This window comes from Selaginella moellendorffii, unplaced genomic scaffold (genome assembly GCF_000143415.4).
Source record: "Selaginella moellendorffii unplaced genomic scaffold, v1.0 SELMOscaffold_177, whole genome shotgun sequence".
NCBI lineage: Eukaryota > Viridiplantae > Streptophyta > Lycopodiopsida > Selaginellales > Selaginellaceae > Selaginella > Selaginella moellendorffii.
Genome location: NW_003314437.1, coordinates 88,768 through 90,482, shown reverse-complemented (window position 1 = coordinate 90,482; position 1,715 = coordinate 88,768). Strand labels below are relative to the sequence as shown.

The 1,715-nt window shown below is 40.4% G+C and overlaps 1 protein-coding gene across 1 annotated transcript; it reads left to right on the top strand.

Moving 5' to 3' along the window:
• Positions 1-927: 927 nt before the first annotated feature.
• On the top strand, positions 928-1,360 carry LOC9636580 (cytochrome c). The gene is made up of 3 exons (XM_002993920.1): positions 928-1,039; positions 1,085-1,218; positions 1,271-1,360. The coding sequence occupies exons 1-3, from the start codon at positions 928-930 to the stop codon at positions 1,358-1,360; spliced, it is 336 nt and encodes a 111-aa protein (XP_002993966.1).
• The last annotated feature ends 355 nt before the right edge of the window (positions 1,361-1,715 follow it).

The window sequence follows — 1,715 nt, the reverse complement described above, 5'->3', positions numbered from 1 at the left end:
AAAAGGTAAATGGAAAGCAGCCTCAAACTCATCTATGGTAGACACTAGTGGTTTCTTATCTGAGACATGAGACTCCTTAAGCCAATTCCACCATTGAAGACTCACATCACACAAAACCATTGAAATAGCTATTAAAGCCTCGGCATCTGGAGTTCCCCTAGCGGCCAAGAACTTCTTCACATTGGTTAGCCAAGCAAGACACTTGTCCACATCACCATCACTGGAAAAGGTTGGAATCATGAGTCGATTTACCAAGGAAGGCTTACATGGAGCACTACCATGTCCAGCCTCGAGTGCCTCAACACGCTCATACATGGTATGCATCATGCCATGCATTTTGTCTTGAATCTCTTGTTGATTTTGATTAAGGGCTCACAACTCATGAATAACATCTTGAATGGTCCAAACCTTCACAGCTCCGTTTGCACCATTTTTGGCACCACCATCAACAATAGGATATCAACTTTTATATTCCTCCAATAAAAATTGCACTTAATCAACTGCTTCGAGATTCTATCCCTTACACCCTAATCCAATTGGCTAAAGGGGTGATCACTTGATTGCAGGGCCCTTTCTTTATCCTATTATCCTGACCTGGTACCTAACATAAACAAACTCTCTAGTGCCTCTTCCAACTTTTCATGTTGTTCGCCATCTGCATGATTCTTAACAGTCCAAAGTGTAGTGTTTCTTGTTTCTCTATTCTACTAAGCTTGTCTACAGGTATGTGGGGTCGTTGATAGTTGCTGCTGAGAACTTTTTAGGGTTGTAAATTATGTAAGTGCTAAACTTTACCTCTCTTATTACCATGTTTGGTTTGTAGGTCACACTGCTGCTTGGGAATCGGTGTAAAATCAGCTCATTGCGGATCTCGCTCTGCTGGAGGATAAAGAGGGTACACGTGGAGGTATTTACTAGGTTTAGGTTATGGCAACTTTTAAGGATGCCCCAGCCGGGAATGCAGCGAGTGGAGAAAAGCTGTTTAAGACCAAATGTTCTGCTTGTCACACGATTGAGAAGGGGGGTGGCCACAAACAAGGTACCCATCTGAAAACTACTGCAATTAACTTTGCGTAATTTGTAGGCCCAAATCTCAACGGAGTTGTTGGACGAGTTTCTGGGACAGCTCCTGGTTTTTCTTTCTCTCAGGCAAACAGGAATGCTAAGGTTACCTGGAAGGATGATACGTTATATGACTATCTTTTGAATCCCAAGAAGGTCAGAAAAGCTGTTTGACAATTATAAAGGTTCTAAATTTAAAATATTGCAGTTTATGCCAGGGAACAAGATGGTTTTTCCTGGATTAAAGAAACCTCAAGACAGGGCCGATTTAATAGCATACTTAAAGAAATCGGGATAATAGAAACCCTTAGAAAAAGTGTGTCCAATTCTAGAATGAGAAAAATCAATTTAAAGGTCTGTTATCTTCAAACTCATCAAGAGTTTTAGCAGAAAAAACGTACAAATGGAAAGCTAAAACTCGTCATAGCAGTGATAAAAGTGTTTTGATGAAAGGACACCAGGGAAAAACGGGTGCCTTCACGTTCAATAAGAAAAAGAAAACGGGAAGAAGGTTATACCAAGAAAAGTGCTGAGGCTTGTAATGTAATATAGAAGCTCGCTATTACAGAAATGGTGTGATTTCAAGGCAATTGAGGAGGAGAGGAGAAATAAGATGCAATGAAATGCAAAAAGATAGTTTCTCATTGCATTCT

Excerpts from the sequence above, each read along its gene's own strand:
- LOC9636580 (XM_002993920.1), top strand. The coding sequence starts at position 928 with ATGGCAACTTTTAAGGATGCCCCAGCCGGGAATGCAGCGAGTGGAGAA. Across the intron at positions 1,040-1,084 it reads GGGGGGTGGCCACAAACAAG|GCCCAAATCTCAACGGAGTT; the intron begins GTACCCATCTGA and ends CGTAATTTGTAG. Across the intron at positions 1,219-1,270 it reads ATCTTTTGAATCCCAAGAAG|TTTATGCCAGGGAACAAGAT; the intron begins GTCAGAAAAGCT and ends AAAATATTGCAG.